The sequence below is a fragment of the Dicentrarchus labrax genome, unplaced genomic scaffold (assembly GCF_905237075.1).
Source record: "Dicentrarchus labrax unplaced genomic scaffold, dlabrax2021, whole genome shotgun sequence".
NCBI lineage: Eukaryota > Metazoa > Chordata > Actinopteri > Moronidae > Dicentrarchus > Dicentrarchus labrax.
The window spans coordinates 29,684,459-29,711,360 of NW_026136713.1; the positions used below are offsets into that span (position 1 = coordinate 29,684,459).

Genomic DNA, 26,902 nt, shown 5'->3' on the forward strand with positions numbered 1-26,902 from the left:
GAAACTGATTCTACTGCATTTTCTTACAATAAAACAACACATGTAAGAAACCAAACTTTTATTCATCCAAAAGGGGGCATTTTCATACAATATCGAGGTAGGAATTAAATAAGGAAACAAACTGATGAAACAAAGCAGGCAGTGTACTGGACCATCGCAGCTTGCATAAGAACACTTATGCCTCGTTTCCATTAGCTCGGTTGAGCCCAGCTGGGTCCAGTTGTGGTTGGTCTCCACTGCAGACTGGGACCAGTGAGGCTCAGCCAGCTGACTGTGGACAGACAGACCACAACGAGACTGAGCTCAGGCTAGTAGAGACAAGACATTTGACAAAACCACATGAAGGACTGAGAAACAGATTTCATGCTCAAAACGTATTATCATATCACAACTGGCAGCTCCAAAAATAGAACTATCTTCCTTATTACAATGGTAATGAACATTATAAACCTTTTTTATCCAAAACACAACCAAACAAAAGCTGATATGTGTTTACATCATATACATCTTTCTTCTGCTTAAAGTAAGACATAAGTTTAAATTATGATAGCTTATGCCAAAGGAACTGTAAATGTATTACTATTAGTCATATGGTAGTAATTAACAGGGAAGTAAAGTACCTTTTTAAATTCCAAAATAAATTAATAGTAATGGGAAGGGTGTAGTAGAAAGAGGAAATTAAACTCAAAGACAAGTGATATATGTTATAGATTATTTTAAAACTCACAGCATTTAGTTTGATTTGATAATAATTCCCCATATAATTATATCTTGTACCAGTCAAGTAACATATTTCTCTATATAACTCTGCTAAAACTATTCAGCTTGCTGCACATAACTGTGGCTGTAGAACAGCTCCATGGATATGCAACCTTGTAAAGCAACCATAAAGTGCTACAACGTACCATTATTCAGTGATTTGAACTCATTTGGAGGAGACAACAAAAGTCATTGAGTTCTGACACAAATTAAATATTTGGCATGGCTGCTGGAACTTTATGGCCTGACATTAGTTATGAATAACACATTTTCCTTACAATCAATGACGAAAGCTCGATGATATACCTTTCCCATTATATATTCAATTTATAGGTTTTTCATTGCAATAAAAGTTTAAATCATAGTAAACCATTTTACAAGGTCAGTCAACAAAATGTCAAACACATGCAAAAAAGGCATTTTGTTGTGGAAATATTGCTTCTATTTTCTAAGATGTAAACATTAGAACGTTACTCGAGAGTCGAATGAGAAACATACGTTACAACGTCGTATTTAAGACAATACGGTCCGTCAGTGCAAACATTCTCAAGACCAAAAATTAATGAAAAATGAAATAACATTTTTATAATGAAATGACTTGAAGGATGTGTAATGTAATATTGACCCTTGGATAGAAGTGATCACCCTTGTCTAGTGATTATGTGTTTTTTAGAGATAATAAATGATTTTAAGTGAATGTTTTTTTCCGTAATATACTGTATATAAAGGGATTTGAAAAATTTACCTTAAGCAAGAAGAAAATGTAAGATTATCTTCAGCATCTGTTGGCATTTTATTAACAAACTACAAGTTCATCTTTTCATAGTTTTCAGTGGACCTATATATGTGGAATATATTTGGCTGCGTAAGCGGCTGGTGGAAGCAGCAGATTTAGTGTCAGCAGCATTTGACCGGCAGCTTCTGTTAATGTCGCGCGCTGACTGGGTGCTTTTAATGAAAGGTCCTTCGGTTGCTGAAGGCGCAGTGTGGGCTGCAAATGACTTTATCTGTTGGCTCTGTAAACAAAAGGCTCTACTTAAGGCTCTAATTAAAAGTCACTCTTTTTAGTCACGTTTAGAACTCCATCAACGGACGCTGGAAAGTAAATCGATGCTTCACTTTAAAATTCTCATTACCGTAGTCCGACTGAGGTTCAGATTTCTGAACTGAGCAGTTAATGGAGCTAGAAGCAATGCAAAGCCTCTAATATTGTCAGTGTGTGACTGCTGAAAGCTGGTTTCCCAACCTTTTTGGCTCGTAACCCCTTAAAACAAACCTCTGTCCATTTGTGACTGCTGGTCACCAGTGTGTAAAGTAGTTCAGACAAAAAGTCATTTGTTTTCTGCTTTCCGATTTCATTTGAGTAAGTTTTAGAAATCAAAATCATAAAATTATGCAGTAGGGGTTAACATTAGAGGGCTGAAAACAACATCATAAATATGTTTTTTTCTGGTTTCCTGGCTTGTTAATCACCTCGTGCCCCACCAGATTTATCTTATGGCACTTAGGGGGGGTCGAGGCCCTCAGGTTGGGAACACTGGCTTCAAGTCCCTTACTGAAGGAACCCCTAAAGAAGCCTTTCCACTTTTTAGCAAATTCCAGATCTAAATTTCTCAGTGTCTGAGGTTACTCAAAGAGGATAGGTTTTCTTGCAGATTGGGTCCATGTGTTGGATGACACCCAATATTTTACAAAAAGAAACCAAAAACTTAAAATCAGTTTTCTTGAGGAAAAAGGAAACACTTGAAGCAGGCAAACGTGATCCAGTTGTTTCCTTTAGTTTGGAAGTTTGTCTGTTTTCTGGCTGCTGAGTGATCTGAGAAATTTCTCTCCTTCTGGTCCCAGTGCTGTTCAGACAGGAAGTGCTTGTGTGCTCTCACACATAGGCTGTCTCACACACACACACACTCTCACACCTACACACCTCACTCCAAATACTAAACCAAACACTTTCCCACATACGCACACAGACACACACACACACACTGAAATGACGATTTGGCTGCCACAGTCTCACTTTCTGTCTCCCGCTGATGTTGAAGCCTGAAGTCGAGAAGTTTGACAAAAAAACTTCAGATGGCTGATCAACAGCAAGATTGTCTGACACAGTGTGTCCATGTTCACAATAACTTACTGTATTGCCACTGACTTTAATAAATACTCAGCTTTCTGCTGCTGTTGGCCAGGAGAGCCAGGCTGAAGGGCCCGTTGCTCTCTGTCTTTCCTGAGTGGTTAATCGCCACATCAGCGGCTGCAGCTGTTCAGTCGATGCGGTTACCACAGATTGTGAAACGGTCGATCTCAAGCAGGTCCTTTTTTGGAGTCCTGTGCTTCAGTTCAGAGGCTCCTTGCGCCTCGCCCTCCTCTTCTTTGGAGAGTGAAGGTGCAGGTTGTTCAGGTTCCGGTGGTGGAGTTGGGGGACGGCTAGCTGGAGAAGGAGGAGGAGGACAGGCATCAGTGGGCGGGGTAGGGAACAAATCAGTCCTGGGAGCCGGCTGGGTGGTCACAGAGGAGGAGGAGGAAGAACATGATGGTGGGCTGCAGGGTGTGGCAGTGATCTGCTCCACCTTGGATTCGCCTGTAAACAATAATGAGCAAAAAATGGATTTAATGACAGAAGACAAAACATATGGACGAGGTTTCTCAGTTCATCCATTCTTATTCAATATCTACACTGCACGTGAGCAGAGCTTCAGTCCTCCATCAGTGTCAACACAGGAAACATTCAGGCAGAGGTTTAAGTGTAGGTCACCTGCTTACCAGTACTCAGAGCCCAACACACGATCACTGTAGTTTTGTGTGTAAAACAGAAGAAAAACGCTCTTGAAGTTTAAAAATATGTGACAGTGAGCCATGAGCTGGCTTTTGTAGACAGCTGAAATTATTAAAACAGAATCAGTCGGATGCACATGACGAACAATTGAAATATGAGTCTGAAACACCTCCCATAGACAAGCTGTAACCTTTAACTGATATAATTAAGTTTCTAGGAGTAAAATAACATTAGTTAAAGGGACATTTTGGCATATTTATTCTCTTTCTTGTCAAGAGTTAAAAGAAAAGGTTGACACCTCTCATGTCTGTGGAGCTAGGGGAAACACTTGCCGCTTCTAATCGTCACCGTATGGTTGCCAGGCAACCAGTGGAGTCAACTTGTTGTGCACTTGTTTTTACATTTGTGTTTATAGCTCATAGATTGAGCAAGAGATAACATATTAATTAGTACGTTTCTCGAGGTTAGCCTTAGGTGGAGGACTGAACTCTGAGCCTGGCTAGCGGTGTACTCCTGTTTCCTGTAAATGTAATGTAACATTTAACTGATGCTCTATTTACTGGCATGTTTCATTCTAGACTTAAGATGACTCCTGAACAATCATATAGCACACATAGAAGTGTTAAAAAAACCAAAAGCAGAAGTGAGATGGTGAGAAAGAATACATTTCTTGTAGATCATTTTGAGAAAGAAGAGGAAGAAGATGTATTATGGGAGAGGGTGATGTGCTATCTTTGAGCAAAAATTCTCAGCTTGCAGCAGAAGAAGCGAAGGTGTTCTGGCTTGAGTGACAGGGAGTGATTCAACCTGGCGGGTCCACAAGTCAGCCAGCATACACCCACCTGACTGCTCAGTTTGAAAGCAGCACAGAGGGAGAATAATGAAGTGTAGCCAGAAAGGAAAGTTGACATGGAACACAAGGAAGGGTTAGGGCTTCTTATCACAACTCCACTGCATTATGTTAAGAGAAAACACTGCAAAGCCTTTTCACTTTGAGCACACAGTGTATCACATTAGGAAAGTCAACCAAACAGAATAATTCATCATATTAGAGAGAATTGAGCGAAGCAGCATTGGTTATTAACAAGGCTGTCCACAGAGACAACCAGCCAGCCCCGGGCTATCTGGCTACAACAAACTTCCAGTTGTAGACAGAGCTGAACCGACACTTTACTGTACAGAACCGCTGCAACCCACTGAGCATATAGAGAGTGTGTTTGAGTAAGGCATTACAGAGAATTTCAAATATGATAGCAGCCATGAAAACTGACATTGTAAGCCAACTGAAATATTAGAAAATGTCAGGTTTTGGTGGTGTATTACCTTTGGTTCTGCCTGAATAATTCAGTGGTGAATCAGAGAGGAATTTATAATAAGGCATGCCTGTTGATAGTTGCTAAATAAACAAGTGCACATTTCTCACTTTGCCAATTAAATCTTTATTTGCTTCAGTTTAACTTTAATTTCCTAATGCCAGAATCATCATTTTTTGATATGGTCACTTTATCAGATCATAGAGTTATACATTCTTGTTGAGTTGGTCGAGAGACATCACAGACTACGTGTTGAACACAAATTATAGCTTGCTGTTTTTCAGAACCAGTACAAAGGTAATTAGTAGGCTACCAAAAAGCAACTTCAGTGTTCCACATCATCTTCAACACCATCCTTATCATTTCTTTTCTGCTTCACTATGTTGACAGCTATGCACAAAAAAAACAACCAAAACGTTCTGTGTTCCTGTTGGTCAACATCACAGAACACATCATAGAAGTCGTCTAAGTAGCCGAAAGAAAGAAAAAACATCCGAAAATGTTATATTTTGATGGGATGTTGTGAAGCATCCCATAACCTGCATCATTTGTCTTCCACAGTTGTCCTAAACCCCCAGAGGTCCTTGAGAGGGTTCCAAGGGGTCCCCATAAAAATGGGGAATATTTTAATTTCACTTGTATCACATTGATTAGAAGTTAGCCCAATGAGACAATGACTATTCTGTTCAAAGGTTTTACACGTTTCACTGTATGAAACTGTATAGACTGTTATGGAATAACTAAATCTCTGAGACTACATCCCATCAAATACAGGTCCACGGCCTGATGTGTATCAATCTGGGGGTCCTTGACACTAAACAGATTGAGAACCACTGCACTATGACAGACTACATTGGATAAAAGAAGCACGTAGTAGATAGCCAGATATTTCTCTCAGGAGTTAGTGGAGATCTAAACTGAGCTATGAGGATGTAAATTGCCAGAAATATGACGCCAATTAAATGCAGAGAGTGCAGACCTCCGCCAAGGTCCTCTGTCCTCCTCCTGCAGCTGTTGTGATTCACTGCCTGCAGGTACCGCTTGTAGGGAGGAAGGGGCCCGTTTGGAGGAAGGGCTCATCCAGTAGCTAGGTTTATAAGAATTGGCCTTGGGGCAAACTAAGATAAACAGTTAGACAACATACAGATAGCTTTTGTTTTAGCTTGATTAAAAATATTCGCTAGTAGATAAACACGCGCGCTGGGGTTGTAACAACTGTGGACAATGCAGGTGAAAATATCACTTTTCTACTTTTTTTTGTTTTTACTGGGGTTTTGTTTACTGAACTTGAGTAAAACAAATTACCATCACTTCACTTGGTTCATTGTGCATGTGTGCGGAGGAGTTGAGCTATGCCCTCGATCACATGGAGAGGACAGAGACATTGATGTGAACGTTTAATGTGAATGAAAGAGAAAAATGTGTGTATCCGTTGTAATGGCAATTTTTAAGAACCTATACAACCCTTTGACGTGGTCATTGTAAAACCATACGCAACTGTTGAAGAGGCTATTATATGCATACAACCTTTAACCCTGTTTTTAACCACATTCTATGTCCAAGTAAACAGCGGGATGTTGAGACTTCACAAAGAAGCCAAGGACATGATCATCTCACCACACTGTCTGTTTACTCTCCCAGAACTCAGGAATGTGTAACTGTGTTAGAGTGACGCTCCAACAGGGATAAAACCATACTGCTTCGACCAATCGAGGCTCTTTCGGACTTTCACATACGAGACTGTGTGACGTTGCATTGAGACCATTCATGGATGACTTGAATTAAACCTTACAGAAAGACAAGATCATACTTTGTATGCTTTTTTAAACAAATTGCCACCACACCGCCCTGTGATTCGGATCCGCTCTGAAATTGAATGGGCTCTTCCTTGGACCATGCTACACCCTTCCATCAGGCCAGTAGTTTTTCCATAATCCTGCTCACAGACAAACAAACCGACAAACAGCACCTAGAACATAACCTCCTCGGCTTAGCTCCTTTCGGTTTGCAAAATAATAAGATGCCAATGTTGTGTTTTTAGCTTGTTTTGCAAACCCCCAGTGACCCAAAGAAATCAGTTAATGCAGGTTTGTATATAGCAGTGCATTTGTCAGCAGAAGTTTTTTTTAATTATGTTTGTTATTTAGTTAGTTGTTTTTCTTTTAATTACACCCCTGGGTTTTATCATTGAAATGTGCAAATAAACTGTGTTGCAGAGTCCTTAAGGGTGTGCATTAAAACGATTTAGAAGAAATGTTGCTCGAGTCACATACTGTATTAACTCTCCCTACTTCTACTCTGGAAGATATGTGAGCTTTGATAAAAGTTAACCACCATATGGGGTTTGAAATGGCTGATGTGAAACCGCTCATTACCCATTTCTGCCCTCCAGACAAAAACATGCAGTATAGACAGATGGCATATCTAGTGTTAGGTGAATACAGATCATTGTAAAGACAAAGACAAGCAGATGAACATAATTGTGCAGTGGATCCACTGGAGCAGCAGGTGAAGCTCCAGGCACTGACCGATGTACTTTAATGTTAGAAAACTGAGCATGGGATGTGAGGTCACTGGTTCAAATCCCAGCAGCCAAATGTGTGGGAAGCAGAAGGAGACTCACATTAATTTTCCACAACCCAAAGTAGTTATTATTATACTCTATATGTCGGAGTGGGGTGCCTTAAGCCTTGTAGCTGTTGCTTTCTGAGAAACCAGATTCATTTGTAACACAAACGTTAGTCGGAGCTTTGATGTTTGATATGACATGATGCACCACCAGGATCTTTGTCATTTTAAAGCTCCTGGCTCAGCTCAGCAGGCGGGTCTGTGGCACACGGGAGAAAAGATCTGCAGGGATTTGGCTGCGGATGACAGGGAGATATTGCCACCTCCAAATCTGTGTGTCTGATTGTATGTGTGTGTGTGTGTCTTAGATATAGGACCTGCGTCAAGATATTTATATGAATCGTAATGAAGAAAATGCATATGTAAATATTTGAAAGTTGGAATGTGGGTTTGTTTAGTCATAAAGGTTGACTTCTAAGACACTACTGCTTCTAAAGTCTACTAGGGCAACACCTAACAATTACTTTTACTTTCATTATTAATCACTATCACATAGGACAGAGAAAGGGCCACAAGTGAGAACCTGGAACCAGGTAACTTTTTGCATTTGTGATTTGATTATTAAAAGGACTTTCTGTCTCTTTTGAACATTTTCCACTTGAATTAACTCATTGGCCTGATGTAAGTGCTACAATTAAAGGTCAAACTTCAAAATGTCAAATGCCATACCAGCTACATCACCATCATTTAATGTCACATTACTGATTAAATCAAAACAAGCAAAATATTTAAATTAATCAATTAGTCAAAATGGAGAAAGTTTAATTGTTTCATTAAATATTCCTTTTAATATGAAGATTTACTGCTTTACTATAATATCATTGTACAAGGAATACATTTTGGTTTTTAGACGATTGGTTAGACAAAAAAAGCAATAAGAATCACTTCCTTTTTACGTTTCATAGGTTAACCATTTCGAAAATTGGTAGAATCGGTGCTCTGGTGAGCAGTCTAGTGGAATACAAACAATGTCAGCCTCGATTTGTTTGAGCCTGTAAATGTTTTATAATCAAACAATACAATGTAAATTAAAGTCAGCTAAATGCCTACAAATGTTAATATAAACATGATGGTGGGTTTGGTAAGCCTAGTGTTGCATTAGGAACTGTGCTGCATGCAGTGGACAAACACTTGATTTGTTAACATTAACTAATAGCATTCATATGTAAATTACTATTATTCACCCTAATGTGAGATATAAACATCAGTGTTTCCTTGGTACAGTGGTTTGACCCTTGTAAGACATTACTGTTTTATTAGATACAATATGTCAAAGTGCAGAGAGACGGGAAAGATCAGCGATTGAGTAGGAGGCAGAAAGCAATATGCACATTATTCATAAGCAAGATTAAATCCCAGAACGTCTCATTTACTAGATATCTAGTCCTGAGAACCACCAGGATGCTCTCTGAGGTCTCGACACTTCTCATATCTCCAAAGTAGGGCGCAACTTTCAAAATGCTATATCTGTAGAATATTTCAAGCTGGTGCTCTGTGATAAAAAGCATTTGTGTAATTCAAAATAAATATATTTTATATATTCCCTGTCTGTAAACTTTGAAATCATCTTTAGCTGCATTTTCTGAATTTAGATCCAAAATCGAACTACTGTATTCACACTGCATGATGACCTCAGCTGAGGTTCCTGAATTTTTCATGCTGAAGATACGAGTGCACAATCAAATTTCAATGTCTAACGCGGCAGCATTTCTCTTGGGAACATTGATTAAAAATGTATTTATTCAAATAGATGGCTGGAGGTCTTGTGTTCATAGCTCTGGGACTTATTTAATTAGATACTAGATTACTTAAGTGATTATTATCAGTTTATTATCTTATAAAGAGCAACTACATAAAGTTCCAAGTTTCATCATTGGACTACTGACTGGAACAAAGAAGACATTATTAACAGAATCCCATGACAAATCCAAATGTATTTATATACAGGCCTTAAATGCAACTTAAAATATTCCAGGCTTACTTTGGTTTTCCTTGACTGTAGGAACCCTGATGGTGTAATTAGTGAGAGGGAGTTATCAAGCTAAGATGTTTGAATGATTATGTAAAGTGATTGGGAACATTCCTTTCCTCATACAGTAACTGGGAGTTCCTCTTTTCCAATAAATCTCCAATTTTCCCATTTTGTCCTTGTCATAGTGTACGTAGTACGGTGAACTTTATTAGCAAACAGTTGCTTGTTTCTTCTACAATCTAGCAGTTACTGAGCAACATGCTCGTTATGATTTCAATTCTGTTAGTATATGTACATGCACCACAACATGTACAGAGCCTAGTGTTTTGCTTGAATTCCTAGAAACTTAATCTGTTTGTGGTTTACCTGAAGGTGTGGGTCTGTCCTGGTCAGCTTTGCTGGGGGTTTTCCCAGAGGAGGATGGAGTGGCAGAGGGCCTCTCGAACAGTTTGTCCTCCATGTTGGCCCTCTTGACGTAAACACACGACTTCCCCAGCAGCACAATACTGTTCAACACTTTAAGTGAAACCAGCCTGAAGAGGGAGAAGGCAGCTGTTTAGAGACATGCATTTCCTACTGAAGGCAGTGTTTAGGGAAAGTGAATCAAAAACAACTTCTTCTTCTACTGTTGAAACTAACTTTGCTGGATGGATTCAAAAATAAATAAAATAAAATAACAAAGCATCCTCAACTCTGATGTAGACGTACACACATATTTCTGTCTTATCTGTTAAAACATTTCAGATTAGCATGTGTGATATTTTAATTTTGGCAGCCAATGGTATTAAAACATTTTTTCAGTAATTTGAGCCATTTCGCTAATTTGGGTGATGGATTCAGCACCAAGATGAACTGTAGATTCAGAGCATAAATAGAAAGATTAGTCATAACTGAACAGCCTATTGCAATCTTTCTTGCTGTTACGGCAGAGTTATCACAGTGCTGTCTTGAGCTGGGCCACAGCTATAATGAATCTCTTCTTCCATCTGGTTTGGATCGCCGCTGTTCACATCCCACCACTGACACCAAGATGTTGATGTGTACCATCCTTCTGTGTTTCTGGGCTTTGCTATAAGGCCCAGTCTCTGACACTGTGATGAGAGAGAGACAGACACATTTGGGTCTGTGGACCACTGCTCGCTGTGACAGGGCGTTTCGGACTAAGAGACTCAGCATGGCTGAATCTTTGCCAAGGCAGAGCGGTCTGTTCAAGCCAGAGCTATTTTTAAATCAGGGGGTGGGGAGGGCCAGAGATGGCACTAGAGATGACAACATTGCATTCTTTGCCCTGAGGCAAACTCTTCAATGGTACGAGCCCAATGGGATCTGGCAAATGAGAATGAGCGAGGCAATCAGCAGCTCAGCACAGGGAGAACGTGAGGGCACAGTGTTAATGCTTACGTAACTGTATGTGTCTCTGAATCTGAGAGTGTGTTTATGACAGTGCCTGCATGTGTTAGTGTGCATTCAGTCTCTGCAAGCATGTCTGTGTACAACACATGAGAGTCTGTGTCTGTGGGAGAGCCTCACACACTAACATTAAACAAAAAATGTAAGCATTTAAATATTCATTTGTGTATATATGACGAAACAAATAGTGTTGAGATTCAAAAATATGGAAATACAGACTTTGACCTCAATTTCAGTGGTTTAAGCCTGTACTTCAATAAGGAGAGGGAATGGATAAAAACATATCTTATCACCAGATTAATGTGCATGAACAACTTAGACAACCAAAATCACTTTCAGCCTTTAAATCTCCTCTTGAGCTGCATTTTTACAGTCAGATTAAAATATATGCAGCATATGTAAAATGAAAATGCCATGTGCAGTACAACAAGTACAGCAATACACATCTTTACAAGCTCCCAGAATTTCGGTGGATCGGCAGGGCAACCTTCAATAAAACTATGTAACATCAGTAATATCTAAAGGTCCAGTGTGTATGATTTAGTGGCTTCTAGCACTGAAGCTGCATATTATAACCCCCTCATCTCACCCTCCCATTCCAAGTAGGTAGGCAAAATTACAGTGGCCACAGAATGCACGAAAAACGCTAAAGGCCCTGTATAAAGCAAGTGTTTGGTTTGTCCATTCTGGGCTACTGTACATGGCAGTTTAAGATGGCAGACTACGTAGAAGAGGACCCGCACCCTCTGTAGATAAAAACTGCTCATTCTAAGGTAACAAAAACACAACAATTCTAAAAATAGTTATGCATATTATATTCCATTTCTGTTAGTAGGTCTTCCTAAATGTTACACAGTAGACCTAAATACAACAGTATAACTTAAACAGACTTACCCAAGATAAAAGAGGAACACACATGTGTATGAAAGAGCCCCCTGCACCTTCACCGAACTCATCACCACTCGGATAAGCTGTAAAAAAAAAGAGGACATTTTGACACAGGAAAATATGATGAATTTAAACAATGGTGAGAACCATCAGACAGCTATTATCAGCTTGTGACATTAAGTACAACTTTGTAAGAAGTTCTGGCTAATGTTTATGTGACACTGACTGTTGTCAGTCACTAAATACTAGAAGACAGAGTGCAGCTTCTCTTACCAGAACAGCCAAAGGCAGAGGGATGAAGCCCATCCTCCGTGCCACTGAGTCACTGTAGTCTGTACAAGCCTACACAGTGACGGACAAGCACAGGTTACAGCACTCAACAAAACTGCATTGATTAGCTGCGTAGGCTCAATGCTTTCGGTTTATGGGAGTATAATGAAGGCTGTATGAAAAAGAGACATTCTTACATTCTTTTGTCGACTGCTGAGGAGATCGAAGGCTAAACTTGCCCTGTACTCACTGTATACCTTGGATAGACACAAGAAAAAAAGGGAGTATAAGAGCAATACATACTTACAATATGTATATGTATACTGTGTGTGACAAGACATCGGCTGGTGACTGACACAAATTTAGAAATGTTACGTTTGCTTCTTACATCTGCAGTGATGTCGTTGAATTTGGTGATGAAAGCATGTTTAATGATGTCAACAGCAACTTCAGAGGTGACGACCATAAAGACATCAGGGAACAAAACCCACAGGTGCTCTGAGGGGGAAAAATTTTAAATGTGTAACATGTTGAAAAAAGCATCAGTAAACATCTGCTTCAGCACAAAAAGCAACATTAGCATTCATTTGGCTTCTGTTTCATGTCCTGACAAATGTAGCTCAAAACAGTTAAATTGTCCTTTTAGTTGTTTTTCTCCCCACCAACTACAGAGATACTAAACCAAAACAGGAAAGTTGCGGTCCAAAAAAACCAAACAATGAGTTCAAACACTATCAGGTGATAACTACGTCTCTACGACTAAACGCCATCACGAGTCATGTGATTCATTGTTAATACAAATACACTGATTAGTCCAGCTGTGAGTAATATAAATACTCACACAATTATATGAATGTGAAGTTTGCAAATGCTATGTACATATGTTTTTTACAATTACAAAGGACAGTGCTTAGACAGTTTGCACAATATATGACCAAGTGGCTTATGACAGTTTACAAAAAAGCAAAACAGCTTTGGATCTCATTTAATCGGTTTTAACTATCAAAAAGTATTTAACAGGTAATTAGCAAAGAGCAGGTGCTTTGGTTCTGTATAATGTACACAAAGAAGTGCAGGCACAACTAATGCAGCATGGAAGGTAAGTAAATTATTGGAAGCTTGTGATTTGTATGCCGCTTTAGCAACAGAAGGTTGTAACTCTTCAAGTATTAGCACATCAGTGTCATGATTTCAGCCGACAGGCCACGTCTGTCATCTACTGTGTGTCTGGCTTTGAGACTGGCAGGAGGAGCTGTTTTCAGAAGGCTGTCGTACAGAAGCACCCAGCTCACATCCATCACTCTGCTCTGTCGCATTCACTGAGCTTTGTTGGAGAGAAAGGTCCCCAAGGTGTTGCAGTGGGTCAACCAAAAGCAAAACAGCAGGGAAGGAGCTGCTCAGCAGATTTTCCTGAATGTTTACCATCACAAGTACTGACCCCCCATACTAGAGTGGATTTCTTTTTTATTTAGCTTTTGAATTTGACAAACTGGAGCAGCATGCTGTCGGTTTGCATTTATTCTAATATGAAAAAATATATATTAAACTGCAGTTTAAGTAAAAAAACTGATCATTACCTGGGTTCCATGCAAACTGCTCCATATTCCTGAGACAAACGATGAGCAGGAGAACGTAGCTGGTGAACCGTTCTTTGATATCTGCAAGATTAAATAAGAATTTTTGTGATTACAATCTCTAAAGTCTGGGACTACTTGGTTAAGAGGGCCACATTTAAGACTCATATTGTAGTTGTGTGTTTAATCAGGTGGTGTGAAAGACAGTTTTAAAAAGGTGTGAAATCTGTCAGATTTACTGTATAGCACTTTGATACAAGAGGTGCTAAGAGAAAAGTCTGAAATAACTCATAATTTATACGTTATAGCAGCATATCACAGTTTCTTTGGCATTTAGTCTTATCACACTATGAACATCCATGTAGAATTTAAAGACACAGCTGTAAATGTTTAGCACACCATTGTGTGTGTTGATAATACCATGCTAGTTAGGAGCGTGCTCAGCTCCATAAGCAGGGAATCAAGATGTGAGTGAACAGTGAGAAGGAAATGGCAGCTGATTAAGGCTTATTGTCTTCTGCTGTCATTAGAATACAAAGGGAGTGACTGTGATGAAAACCTGCTGCCTTGGGAAATCAAAAGGGCTCAATACATTTAATATCTCTGTATACAGTCTGTCAAAGCCAAATGGACTGACTACCTCACAACCTAAAACACTGAGTATCACATAGACATCACCAAATCAATACATACATTACTAAATCTAAAATGTTCATTTCCCACAGCTTTTTCTTGGGTTGTTGCTTATTTTGAATGTTTTTCCATTACAGATTGATGCTTAACATTTCACAAAAAAACTGTCATGTTGAATGAGTCATAAATCTATCCAACAGAAACTGACAAAAGGCTTATGTTTCATATGCAGCTCTACAAACAAGGGATTTGATTTGAAAGGATACTGAAATAAGTATAAAAAAAGTATTTAAACAGGTAAGTTAAAAAGGGACTTTTGTTTTATTGTCTAAGAATCGTTGACAGGTCTTCTGAAGAGAGGGCTCAGAGATATAAAAAAATATGTGATGACAAGTAAGATTAAGTAATTTCTAGGACAAATTCTTTTCCCTTTTGTACACTCAGCATTAGGAGCAGTAAAAGGCTCATGGAGCAATTGATGATCACAGATCTTGGAGACTGTGAGACACTCACTCTATGAATATGTTTACAGGTAGTTGATTTTGTATGTGTAAATTCTATGCAGACTGACATCATATAAGAACAAAAACAATACAAAGTGCAATAGTGTTATCAGTTCTGGAAAAAACTGTTGGGGGGGCTCTTAATCGTTTCAGTACTTCAAATGATGAATGTGGGATTTCTGAAATGACACTGAATATCTCACCACTGTTGGACATTTGGAATAAGTTGTTCTTTTCAAATTTCTTGAACACACTTCCTTTGATCTCCACAAACTGTTTAAGAGAACAGAAGAACAAAGAAAGAAATGAAGTGAAATGAAAATACAACACAAACGATCATGTTGCAGCTACAACAGTAAGATTTCATCATCAATGTGTTGAATGTTTCTGGGATACATCTGCATACAAATTATTTAAGTAAAATGTAGTTTGTGAGCATGTGTGCATAGATTTAGTTTGTGGATGAGTGTAGCTGCTTAAACAGTCACCACGTGTGTGTGTGTGTGTGTGTGTGTGTGTGTGTGTGTGTGTGTGTGTGTGTGCACTGACGTTGTTGGACATCATAATGGTGAGCAGGGACTTGTTGTGTGAGTTGAAGGCGACGTTGAGGGTGGAGGCTTGAACCATGATGAGGATGGCATGGAGGACTGAACACCAACCACTCAGGAAAACAACTAGTACACCACTTCATTACAACTTAATAATAACAGTTAGACAGACCACCTTCTAATAAAGTCACTTGTTAAATGCCTGAAAAACAACCCAGCTGTTATTTGTTTGTTTTTTTGCCTTTTAGTTCTTTGCCTGTCTTGTCAGAAGAAAATCAAAACCATTTTCATTCTGGTGTCTGTCAAAGTCATCCGACACTTAAAAGTTTATCTTTTTCAGTGGTCACACAGAGCTCCCACTTTTCTACCTTAAAATACCAGCTTTAAAATCCTTTTGCTGCTTCATTTCTGCTTACGATAGGGTGAATGGTGTCTCTGTAATTCCCACTCTGTGCCCCGTACGTTGCACAATGTAACTTTTGGCTCCGGTTCGGGAAAAGTGCTTCACGGCAGTGGTTATACACCACCAACTACGTCACGGATTTTGGTTAAACTGGACAATTTTTGATGTTTTCTCTCTGATGTCCTCAGTAATTTACAGTTTCCTGATGGACAGCTGATGTAGTTGCTGTACCTAGTGAGCTTAGCCATACTGCTAAACAAACACTGGGTGCTGAGAGGACTGGGTGCTCAGACACCAGGGGAGTGTTTGCATTGGTAGCACAGGAGCATTGGACCCCCAAGAGGAGGAAGTTTTTGGGTGAGCAGGCAATTTAACCAGGTTCTGAAGCTTCTACTGACATAGCTAATGGTGAAGGCATGTAGACTAAATCATAACAAATGCATGTGTACAGCTATCCATACTTAAAATAGCAATATTGCACTCTGAAACAGGGGATGGCAAATGGCAAAAAATACCAAATCTTACATAATGTTGCGTTTCATGAGACTGTAACTGTACGTTGTCTGTAAAACGTAACAGTAGGAAGTTCGAAACACAGGAAAGAGACCCCCAAATTCAAATCAGTGTAGTTCACAAACTGAGACTTAAGACACCCGTCTTTCTGCAGTGGATTTGAACAAGAAGGATACAGACATAAAAGACAGCCATGATGAAGTGAGGAATGACGCCTATACTGTCTCTTTTCCGTTCTTTGGGTTCTGTGGCTGTCCAGTAGAGAGCATCCAGGATGTCTTGGCCAAAGGAGGAGAAGAGGCGGTCAGCCACCTTACAGAGGAATGACACGTAAGTAAATAAATTAATAATGGCATGTATTTCAACCAGAAGTTTGGTACATTTCCTCTATTATCTTACCTACAAGAATACATCTTGTTATTAATATGTATTTTGATTGTTTTTTATTCTTACTTAGTTTCCAGAATTTATTTGACCAATTACCAATTATTTTACTACCAAATGTCAGATGTGAGCACATAACATGCAAGGTACCTCCAGCATGTTGTAGATGAGGTAAAGTTTGATGACAGACTGTCCTCTGATCAGGTGGTACATCATGGAGTAATCGACGTAATGCATCATGGAGAAGCACAGCACCAGGATCAGGCCCTTCAGCATGTCACATACCTGTGCAGGTTGCAGCAGCCGAGACCCGCTGACCACACACACAACACACAGAGGATCAGTTTTTACTATTTCTATTGAATACAGAAACATATTTAACTAACCTTTCAGAACATTCTTAAGTATTTGAACACAAACTTGCATGCTAGGATAGTGCAGTATATCCATGAGCAGTGTATATGCTTAACATGCACACACAACAACCTGCCATTATACTGTCTGAGTGAACAATTAAATGTAACCAGACATAACGCACATGTATGCTGACAAACAGACATTTTACCATGTAAAATTATGAGCATGACTGCATGAACACATACAAGTATTTCAGCATTAACACACACATTTGTCCCCACACATGGCATCACTGACACTGAGATCTACTGGTAGTGGTACAGTGAAGAGGCAGCAGACTTTTGGCTCATTACAATACCAGATGACAAATATTACTGACTAGCTATGGAAGCTCTGAATGGTCTCTGTTATTCATAAAATGTGAGGAAACAGTAGGACAACACATACAGGCTAAATAATTCATTTCTGTTCAAAATGAGATATCCCACATTAAGGAAACAGTAGTGATAGACAAAAAACACAATATGAAATATTAAAGTTAGTATCTCTGCAAGTTATCTCATTCATAAGATGTATCTCCTTTTAATATGTTTCTGTTTGTTCTGTGCTTCTGCTCTTACAAGATTAAATCTTTGTTTTTCTCATCTACCAAACAGAGTACAGCACACCAACAAAAATTCATGTGTTTGAGATTCGATCTTTACGGAAATATTTTAATTTTGTAACCAAAATGAGTGCATCATTTTGGACAGAAATGTTTAAAATGGAAGGAGACACAGGCTAAGCTGTCACATACCACAAGACCAGCAACACACGTCTTGTAATGGGAAATAACGTGTGATTTAAACATGTGCTGCTTTCATAATTAATCGCAATGGTTAGCAGTGGCAGCTTGGGAGCATGTTAAGAGGAGGGCTGACAAATCCATAGGGCCGGTTATTTAGTATTTACTATGACAGGGATAACCGAGGAGAGCCAGAGAGAGAGAGCTTAACTCTAAGACATCCTGCATATTTTACATGTCAGCTGTGTGACTGGTCCACATGACTGCAACCACCACTAACTAGAGCAAGGAAAATATGTTTCCTCTACTCACCACACAGGCTTGTTACTGACCATAGACTTAAATATTTGCTAGCATTATGCTTTATAAACATGATACAGCCAATTAACAGTGTGTTTGCTGCCACATTCTCACCTCTCTTAATACTGCACGCGCTGAGCCTACAGGTACTACTTTACAACTGTTCATTAGATCACTATAAACACCACAGACTAATATTGGACCAACTCACTAGTGCACAAGACATGGCAGGACAACAATGAACAACTCTAATAGCCATCATTACCTTAATTAACTTCAGCGACTGGCAACCAGTCTTGCATCACAACAACAGGGCTACTCCTCATCTCTCACATTTTTTTAAAACATGGGAAAGGAAAGTGGGGGGCTGGAAGGTGTGGAGATCTGAACTATTTTAGGAGCCAACTCCAAGCTGCGAGAGAAAAAAATAGTGCCTGAGTTAGGGAGGATGTGTCTCGTGAAACCAAACTGTCTTGTGAACTGTTATGCAGCTGAGCAGAGTTGTGAAGAGAACGGGATGAGATGAACATCTGGGCCTTTTTGTTGAAGACAACAACTGCTTTCAGAACCAAAAATAATTGGGGTTTAGTTTGAATAGACTGAATGTACAATTTATTAAGGATTTCAAGAAATTACATTGATGAGGTGAACTTGCATAAAAGCCATTAACCCATATTGTTTTCTCTCAAAAGATGGGCTCCAATGTCAGGTGTCCATAGAATTGTGAAGATGTCTCATGGGTTGTTTTCCTGTGCCTATGGCTCCATCCAGTGGTCAGACTGGAACTCATTCATGTAAAACCGTACACCCCCGGCCCACTCACTACGCTGCGCACTATAAGGGGACTCCCATCAAGGCTTAACAAAATGTTTTTCCGCCCTTGATGATACCTTTTTTGTTCAGTGCTCATGTAAAATAATTTACAATAGATAAATAAATAAAGGTTTAGCGTACTACAAAATGGGACTTCTGCTAAACTAATACTAGTGATAATACAAATATTATAATAGTGTACAAAAGTAGTGCAATCAGACATAAAAGAACAAGGGAAATAACTTATATACTATTAACAAAACAAAAAACAAAAACATGTTCCTAGAGCCCAAGGTGATGTATACAACAGACCAACAGTCCATGACATAAAACAGACAAGCAGCGAATGCTTAAATGTGAGTTGTACCCAGTGAATATTTGACAAGTGATTAGAACAATTAATCATCAAAATTGCTGCCACCTAATTTTCTAACTGAATAATGGATTCATTCTTTCAGTTAAAATCAACAATATTACACTTCTCTTAAAAACAGCAGCTTTGGGATTCAGGTGGTTATGGTGCAAGTGCATCTTATCTCCAACATGTGCAGCACACACAAACACACACACAGGGCTCTCTGGAGGCAAAGCTGCCGCAGCCAGCTAATGGTGTTAACCTGTACAAAGCCGTCTTTACATTTCTAATCTACAAGCATTATCTCCATAACACAGATGAATATTATGCATGTTTGAGAGCAGTCAGCTATGGGCTGCATTCCAAGTAGCCATCACTGTGTGCCATTCATACTGCATAAGCCTGACAGTAGGCATTAAGACTCTGCACCAAGAGGAAAAAGCTTGATTTCTGATATGAAAAACCTTGTTAGAGAAGCAAGCCTTTGACAAAAGTAGAGCAGCGCAGCTGTAGAGCAGCTGGGGGGTTCGGTGCACGGAAGGTGAAGAAGCTTTTTTTACCTTCTTCAACAAAAACTGATAACAACCGATTTATGCCCTTAAACAAGACAAATGAGCCCCAAACTGTTCCAGAGGAGCTGTACAGTCGGCAGCCCTCCAGTTTAAGCATGTGCAGCTGTATTACTGACAAGCAACATGATTGTGATGAGAATGAGCATGCACTCTCAGCAAACCTTCCCTGGATGAAAAAACAAAACCCAGACTTATGAGGAACCAACATGGCTGCTCTGGCTTGATGACGTGAGGTACCAAGCTGCATATTAACAGACACAATGGATATGAAGAGAAACTGGTGAATGGATGTGGAGGCCAGTTCAGGACAGTGACAACATTCATGAAGCCTTGTTTGGCTTTAGGGAGCGTACCTGCTTCTTCTGCAGTAGGGGCATGTGTGTGCCCTGCAGGGGGGAGGAAGGCAAGGGGAGAGTAAGACAGAGGGTGAGGCGGACAGAAGGACAGGAATTGTCCATCGGGGGGGTCTGGGATCAAATGCCTTGTAGCCGTATGTTTACTTCTTACTGTTTTTCAATAATATTATATACTATTCTATCTATTGACATTTTGGTCAATGTGTGTTCAAAGTGAAACAGCTGTTAATGAAAACATCTCTCTATAGTAGAAGACGGTTCTTCACAACACACAGCGTATCACAACATGTGTATTGACAGTAGACTAAAGACTTCATTAAGGCTTTTCACACTGCATATTCTTAGCCCAGGGCCACGAGTTGACCCTGGAATAACCTCCCAGGGTTAAGCCCCGGGCTATATGATTCACACAGCACTTCCACTAGCCCTGGGTTAAATGTCCTGGGTTAAATGAAAGCTTTCAGTGCAGTGTGAAAAGTCTTTATTGTCTTTTTTTTTTGTGCAAACCCAAACTTATCAAGACCTGAAAACACTATCACAATCACTTACATTTCCAGACCTATATATTAAAATCTACATGTATAGAAAGTAAAACAAGAGTACTTTCATGTGGACAGAAAGACAGCAACAGAATCCTGGTAAGAGGGAGACCATTAAGTAGACAAGCCTCGACAGCTGATGTACAATAACTGATGGGTAGAGACCTCTAATAAATTGTTCTGATGTCTTATTTCTGCTCAGTGTGGAAGAAAGAAACAGCTACTGTGTTCAAAACTATAACTGTTACAGCATGTGCTGCCTGTTAATAAGGACATACATAAACAAAGGTAACGAACTGGTCAGTATTATCCTTTTTTAACATACCACTACAATATGGAAATGATAAAGTAGTAAATAATAGTCACACATGATCATGTTGTAAGAGAGAAACAACACAAACTTTTCTTACTCATGTTACACTTCTTTTTTTTAGCTAAGACATTTGTTTAAAATCATGAAACTAAAAAGGAAGACAGTAGATGTTGCATTACATGACAAATCATGCTCATACACCAAAAAGAACAATGTGACCACAACTTTTATATATGCATGTATTTGTGCGTGTGTGCATATATACATGTCTATCTTCCTTCATGTGATGTATATACAGATCATGATTAATTATTGTGACCTTGATATTAAGCAAAATAACTGTTAATATTGGTTTAGCTGTAATTGTGCAGCCCACACAGCTGAATGCTAGTACAGATATGTGTTTATACCTGAGGTGTATGTGTTGCTGTGTGATTATATCTACTGTATGAAGGTGTAATTATATGGTTTTGTTTTGTATGTTTGTAGGTGTGTGAGAGTGTGCGTTTAGGCTCTGACCTGAAGCCACAGCATGGCAGGGTGAGGAGGCGGAGCACAGCCAGCAACACCCTAAGGGGCAGCAGGGTGAAGACGTACAGGAAGGCATCCACACACAGGAAGAAGCCAAAGATCATCAACTGGAAAAGTCACATGACAACACCTCCAAGTCAAACAACACCTCCAAGTCAAACAGTGACAGTGTCAATGTGAACGATATGAATTTACTCATCATCTTGACAGATAAGTCATTTCTCGGTACAGAAAAATTAAGTCAGAATTAGTATGTAAGAGCATTGACTGTAGGAATACACAACATGTATGTACATGTATTTCCTCTCATGCAAAACAATAATTATAGTTAGCTGAAAAAGAGACTATTATTTTCTGAGGATGTTCCATTTCCTTTCCACCAGAGGAAAAGCCAGGGAAGAGCTAATAAACACCACATGTGACACCAAAGAAAGACCCAGGTGTAAACCTAATGATGCAGCAGACACATACCTTCACAGTTTCCACATATATGACGAGCCATAGCCACAGCCTTCTCATATTTTGCAGAAGTGAATTTAAACTAGCTGGTGTCTTCCTACAACATGAAGGCACTGAGGTACCTTTTGGCAGGAGCTGGTGGGAGGGTTTGTCTCTCATTGGTGGATTCTGTGTGACTTTGCTTGGGGCCTTGTCAGGTGCGGGTGAAGGTGGTTAGTCTGCTTAACATAGTGAAGTCACTGAGGTCTTCTTATGTTTACACACATTCCTCTGTTGCCCCCAAGGAAAAACCAAGCCAGTAAGAGCTACATTAGTCTGGACTCGCTAGTCGGTATTTCTGTAGAGAGAGGGTCTACTCAACTCCAAAAACAAAAGATCTTTACACCACATGCAAACGTAGAGGATATCCTCAATGGCCTAACTGTGCAATTTTAATGCATCATTGTAACTGAATAAGAGGTTCAACGTTAACCTGTGTTTTTTTTTAGGACAATGATATATTGGTTATCACCAGCTATCATGGTAGAGTATGTGATAAACTCCTAGAAAGAGGCAGCACATGGTTCCACATTTTATGTTTCAACACTGCCACCTAGTGGCATATAAAAGAACAACAAAAATATACTGGTGACAGGGAGGCACATGGCAAAAATGTTTTTATGAATTGTTTCACATACATCAATTATTAGGATAAAGTGTCTGTATGCACAGGTGTTTGTGTGTGTACTTAAGAATGATTTATTAAGATATATTAAGAACATTATTTTTATTACTAAATGTCTTTCCATTATTCCATTTAAAAACATGAATCATTTAGTTTATTTAATCTCAAAAATAGTTACGAATACAAACACTAAATGACCTACATTTCGACGAAATTGATTACAAAGCTTGGAGTTGATAAATGGGCAATCAACTTATCAGTTCAGTGTTAGTGAAGAACATGTAGCTGGATTATGAGGGTTACGACAGACTAACTTTGCTTCCATGAGGGAATGACAGCAGACACATGGAGAGAAAGGGGACGGCTTAGTTCAGGACTTGTATTATACAGTACCTTCTCCAGTTCCTTGGGAATACGCATGCATGTGTACACTCTCTCTCTGCGCTCTGTGTACTTTGCCTCATTGTGTTCCAGGAAGTAGCCTCTGGTGAGCTCTGCGCCAATGAAGCGTGTCAACGACGGATCTGGAACAACGTTAAAGCACCAGTGTTATTACAAGGCCATTGTCTGCAACAATTACAACCACAGCTATCAACACAATGATAGCGCCAACCAACAAAGTGAAAGAGAAGGAAACTTCTCTGAATGGTGGAAACTGGGGGTTTAACGGTATTCTCAGCTCACTGTTTGATTCAATGCACCATGAATACATTTTTATAATGGATGAACATGCAACATAAAGTTCTGTGGTATAAAGTAGGTTTTGTCATGTAAAGAAAGTGAAGTGATAGTGACAGTGTATTGTAACTTTATAAACTTAAAAATTATTGAATTCGACTATATTGCAATGGCTATAATAAAACAGATGATATGATCTAGGTTAATAAAAACAAGAAACAAATACAAGGGAAAGAGAGTTTTGTTGAACTGTCTGTCTGGCTTCATTCTAAATGTCCACATACTGTCTTGCAATGTTTTCCACTTGACTTCAACCTGTGGGAACTTGTCAAACATGTCATGCTTTATAAGCTGAAGACAAAAAGGAATTCAATGGACATTAAACATCACATGACCTAACAGTATAATGTTGGCTCAACTTGCAACAGTTTTGTTGTTAAAGTCACACAATAGGGCTGAAACATGCTGTGGTTTAATGGGGTTGAAGCCAAACATATCCAATCGGTTCGAGTATATTTAGCAGCCAGAAGCGTGCCTGGATTACGAAGAAAGTTTGCAGTCACACAAACTAGGGCCCAAGAACCTTGGAATATATTAGCTGTATCGTAAATTGTAAAATTATTAAAATTGTACGTTTTTTTTATCATATCTTATCTTATCTAAGATACAGTGGCTTTACTATTTGTACTTTATCCTGTCCAGTATTTATTCAGTAGTGTTTACTTTACAGATGTACCCTTTACTTGTTCTGGACTGGATTAATTCACAATCTGCAGGGTCAAATGAGGATCCATGTGAGTGTGTGTGGCCCATAAATGATGCCAACAGGTGTTAAACCAAAATATGTCACTCAGTAACTCAGTTACAAATGTCAGGCACACTGCCACTGTTTAAACAAGACAAAATAAATAGGCCACATTGGGTTAATTAATGAATCGGGAAAATGATCGCTGATACTGAAAATATATATTAGTTGCATTTCATGTAGTTAATGCTCCAACGCAAAAGAAACTGATGGGTCACAGATTAGAGCTGTATCTCCATAGTACTACTGAGATTTTGGTGCACCATCATATATGACAAAAACTTATAAAATCCTCACACTGGAGAAGCTGGAACCTGCACATTTGACATATTTGCTTGAAAAATAATTACAACCATTTTAGATTATAATAATAATAGTTGATAGATGATAAACTGATGGATTAATCAAGCCATGACCATGAAGTTTCTGCTCTCCTATCTGACAAAAGTGTAACCAAACAGTCACGTTTCGACATCACTGTGACCCTGTCTACGTGTTATATAGACGCGATTTCAGGAGATAAGTGTGCCTGAAGTTCACCAGGTCATGTAACTTGGTGTAACTCCTGAAGGTGATGATTTCTGGACAACCCGAGGTTAAAGCTGTGGTTAGATACTGAACGTAGACTACAGGTTGTTTACTCCTCCTGACTGTAAGCAGCTACAGGCGCGGTTTATACACCCATGCAAACAAACTTTAGACATTAGTAGAGTGTCTAGGTAACAGTTTGAATTATTCTGTGTCAGTAACAGAGTTGTTTTCAGTATGAGCTAGCTAACGTTAGTAAATGTGAACAACAAGCGTTAACAGCACTAGACTCAGCTTTTACATTGTGACGTTAGATACTCACTCCTGGAGCTTTTTGTAACTTATTAAGACTCAAAGAAATACTGTTCAAATAGGAGAGAAATCAGCCAGGACATTAAAACAACAGCACTGAGCCGTGTCCCGTCGGTGAGCTGTAACGGTGGTAACGTTAACGTCGGTGGTGGGGACCCGGTTACCTGCTGGGTGCTCCCGTTGCTCCCTTCTGACAGCGCTTATATCGTAAAATCCCAACGTTTCTGGCAGTTCTGGGGTTATACCGATTTTACCCGACTTGTGCAAATCATCCCACGGTCTTTTCTGTCTCTTCTTTAGCTCAATTTCTGCTTCTTTTTCCTCTGACAGCTCGGTCCCCGACAAGTCCGCCATCTTTACTTTGGCCGCCGTCACTGCTGCCGCGTCGCGCGGGGCGACGTCAGCGCATCGTACGTAAAAACAAACAACGTCATAATGATGAAAGTTACCGGGTGGATTTAAGGGTTTTAGATTTTAGCCAAGAAAATTATATTTCAAACATTATGGAAACATTTTCACATTCATTCTGCTTTTAAACCCCCCAAAGACTCGCTGCTGCTTTTACGAGACTTCTTGAAAACACATTTGTGCCATATTCTTTTATTAGATTAATTTGTCTATGAATCTAAAGGCTGTGAAAACAATAAAGATATTTTGTATTTACTTATTTACTTATCTAGTTATACATATTTTAATTTGTTTGTACCTCCTATAATATTACTTAGTTTACATTTGTTATATGGGCCAAGAATTGTGTGCTTATGTGTTTGTTTCAATAAATAATAAGAGACAAAAATAATCAGCAGTTCTACTAACACTGAGGTGGAAAAAGACCTTGATTACTTATCGTTAGTTTGTGCAACTGTTTAACTGTTGCTTAGTTTGTGTATTTATATATAATAATAATATTATAAAAATTCCAAATGTATACATAAATGGACTATGGAAAAGTTGGAATCATGGAATAATTAAATGTTGTTGCAGTGTCCGCAGCTCTCCACTTGGTGTCGCCAAAGCTCCATCAAATCGTCCTGGATTTAAAATTTCCCCAACAACAGTGCCAAGGTCTGTACTGAGTTATCTCGAGAACTTTGCTGAGTATTACACAGAATCCATTTTCCAAGTTTTACCTCACTTACTTTAAAAAAAGAAAAATATTCAGGTATATTTCTGTACATGTCAAGATTTAGAACCAACATGGGGAACAAATCCAGATTAACTCTTACAGAAATAATCACCTGCAGTGATGGAGGAAGTATTCAGATAGAAGTATTAATAACACACTGTAAAAATACTCAAATGACAAATGAAAGTGAACATGAAAATGTTACGTAAGTAAAAGTATATCATTAGATTATTGTTACTCATGCATTAATATAAAATAAGTATTTTACTATTTTAGTAAGGGGATGCTTTTAACTATTTTGTATAGAACTGTAACTAATGATTATGAATTAATCCGCTGATTATTTTCTCCATTAATCAATTGATTGTTTGACTTTCTGAAAATAGTGAGAAATGCCATCCCAATTGCACAGAGCACAAAGGGCGCCTTGACAGTGCTTGTTTTGTCCACCCACTAGTCCAAACCCCAGAAATGAATTAAGAAAAAATCAGAAAAATTAAAAGGAGAACCAGAAAACCCTCACATATGAGAAAACAATATTTCAATAAACCTAATCATCAAAATAGTTGCTAAATAATTTTCTACTGGGTTCATAACAAAGCATCATATTTTATAAGCACTTCATTTGTTTTTTTTTATACAAAAATCTCAATTTGTAACTAGTAACTAAAGCTGTCAGATAAATATAGTGGAGTAAAAGTAGCACAAAAGTAGCAAAGTGGCATGAAAAGTCAGGTAAAGTACAAGGATCTCAAATTTGTAATTAAGTACAGAACTTAAGTAAATGTAACTAGTTACGTTCCACCACTGATTCCACCTGTAGCTTTAATGTTTAATAT

General features: G+C 38.9%; 1 protein-coding gene across 2 annotated transcripts; it reads right to left on the reverse strand.

Annotated features, from left to right (window-relative positions):
* Positions 1-47: 47 nt before the first annotated feature.
* On the reverse strand, positions 48-25,324 carry tapt1a (transmembrane anterior posterior transformation 1a). Of its 2 annotated transcripts, XM_051420454.1 has the most exons (15): positions 25,102-25,324; positions 23,008-23,138; positions 21,480-21,598; positions 20,106-20,138; positions 16,722-16,884; positions 16,364-16,499; positions 15,273-15,370; positions 14,927-14,996; positions 13,591-13,671; positions 12,402-12,511; positions 12,211-12,270; positions 12,017-12,085; positions 11,750-11,826; positions 9,812-9,978; positions 48-3,337 (listed from the first exon to the last, which is right to left on the reverse strand). In XM_051420454.1, the coding sequence occupies exons 1-15, from the start codon at positions 25,289-25,291 to the stop codon at positions 3,021-3,023; spliced, it is 1,821 nt and encodes a 606-aa protein (XP_051276414.1). In that variant the 5' UTR covers positions 25,292-25,324; the 3' UTR covers positions 48-3,020. The 2 variants fall into 2 exon arrangements, with proteins under 2 accessions (XP_051276414.1, XP_051276415.1); XM_051420455.1 differs by lacking the exon at positions 20,106-20,138.
* Positions 25,325-26,902: the final 1,578 nt, after the last annotated feature.

Bases quoted from the DNA above. Each gene is read 5' to 3' on its own strand.
- tapt1a (XM_051420454.1), bottom strand. From the start codon at position 25,291: ATGGCGGACTTGTCGGGGACCGAGCTGTCAGAGGAAAAAGAAGCAGAA. The intron at 16,885-20,105 runs GTACGCTCCCTA...GTGTGTGGTCAG, and splicing joins CCCTACTGCAGAAGAAGCAG to CGGGTCTCGGCTGCTGCAAC. The intron at 14,997-15,272 runs GTCAGTGCACAC...TCTCTTAAACAG, and splicing joins CCATTATGATGTCCAACAAC to TTTGTGGAGATCAAAGGAAG.